The sequence below is a fragment of the Cyprinodon variegatus genome, unplaced genomic scaffold (assembly GCF_000732505.1).
Source record: "Cyprinodon variegatus isolate N-32 unplaced genomic scaffold, C_variegatus-1.0 Scaffold232, whole genome shotgun sequence".
Taxonomy (NCBI): domain Eukaryota; kingdom Metazoa; phylum Chordata; class Actinopteri; order Cyprinodontiformes; family Cyprinodontidae; genus Cyprinodon; species Cyprinodon variegatus.
Genome location: NW_015150685.1, coordinates 1,021,469 through 1,022,900, shown reverse-complemented (window position 1 = coordinate 1,022,900; position 1,432 = coordinate 1,021,469). Strand labels below are relative to the sequence as shown.

The window sequence follows — 1,432 nt, the reverse complement described above, 5'->3', positions numbered from 1 at the left end:
CTGACTGCGCTCCCAAACCGCTTCCTGACTGCGTTCCCTTACGAGTTTCCCCGACGAGTCACTGACTCTGTTCCCAAACGGCTGACTGGCTCCGCTCCCTAACGAGCCCCTGAATCCCTTGCTGACGAGTCCCTGATTACCTTTCCTGACTTAGTTTTCCGTACGAGTCACTGACTCGATTCCCCAATGAGTCACTGAGTCTAAGGTGACTTGTTCAGTGAATCAGACAGGATGGAAAAGAAGAGGTGGCCCAGTTAAAGGGCCACATGTGGAGATGAAGCAGTGGGCATCTCCAAGTTCACATGACCGGTTCTGTTAACAGAAAATCGGTCTGACTTCTGGAGAACCATGTCTCTCTGGTGGACCTTTCATCCATGGTCTTCAGCAGTCAATGGGCGAATCATAGACGTTGTCCATGAATACATCTTCACCACACAGAGCATCTGTCCTCCTAACGAGTCCTTTCCCTGACCCTCTCGGTTCTGTATGGTCAACAGATGAACAGCCTATGTAAGGTTTTAGTGAACGTCCACCTCCTGTCTGAGTCCTACTGGTGTTCTGTTTCTGGTCCAGTGGCAGCTTTAAAGACATCTCTAAGACCCAGTTACCCGTCCCTGTGAAGTCCTACTTCTTTCTGGTCTCCATGCTTCGGTGAGCAGAGCAGCTTCAAGCCGTAGAAGGCCATTTCTGGGATGCTCTTCAGTTCGCTGAGGTCCCTGTGGAGAAACCAGACCAGATCACCTCCAACTCAAAGTCGTTCCTCTTTTATCAAGACGAGGAGATCGGAGAACTCACCGTGGAGGGGAGAAGGTTAGCTCCCCCACGACAGGCTCGAAGGACAGCAGTTTACTGAAGATCTGTAGAGAAGGAGGAGAGACGTTCCTGCTACTGCTACCAGACGGAGGGGACAAAAGGTCCTGCTGGACAGATGGAGCGTGGGGGGGTTTACCTGTGTGCAGTTGCTGGCACTCTGCGTTCGGTCTTTGAGGGGAAACGTCTGCAGCAAGCGGAGAAGACTCTGGACAAGGAGAGCAATGGCATCTCTGATCTTCATCAGGTCCTGGCCAGAGAAATGCTGCTCTTCTTCTTCCTCTTCCTCTTCTAAGTCCATCTGGAATCAGCAGAGACTCTCAGTTAGACCACTCACCATGCCTTTAAGTCCTTCAGATCAGAATATTGCAGATAAACAGAATAGTTCGATCAGAATCTTTCTGTGAAAGTCAGACCTCAGGAGAAATTCTACAGATTTTACAGAGAATCTAAATGGACATGGAGCTAAATGGTCATGGAGCTAAATGGTCATGGAGCTAAATGGTCATGGAGCTAAATGGACATGGAGCTAAAGGGTCATGGAGCTAAAGGGTCATGGAGCTAAATGGACATGGAGCTAAAGGGTCATTGAGCTAAATGGTCATGGAGCTAAATGGACATG

The 1,432-nt window shown here is 49.5% G+C and overlaps 1 protein-coding gene across 2 annotated transcripts in view; it reads right to left on the bottom strand.

The window, feature by feature from the left end:
- The window catches only part of ncapd3 (non-SMC condensin II complex subunit D3), a 33,064-nt gene that overhangs the window by 22,522 nt on the left and 9,110 nt on the right, over positions 1-1,432 (bottom strand). For both annotated transcript variants that reach the window (XM_015381391.1, XM_015381392.1), the window contains exons 5-7: positions 950-1,111; positions 796-857; positions 629-716 (exon numbers count right to left, since the gene is read on the bottom strand). In XM_015381391.1, the coding sequence (XP_015236877.1) occupies positions 629-716; positions 796-857; positions 950-1,111 (312 nt within the window). The remainder of the gene's footprint in view (positions 1-628; positions 717-795; positions 858-949; positions 1,112-1,432) is intronic.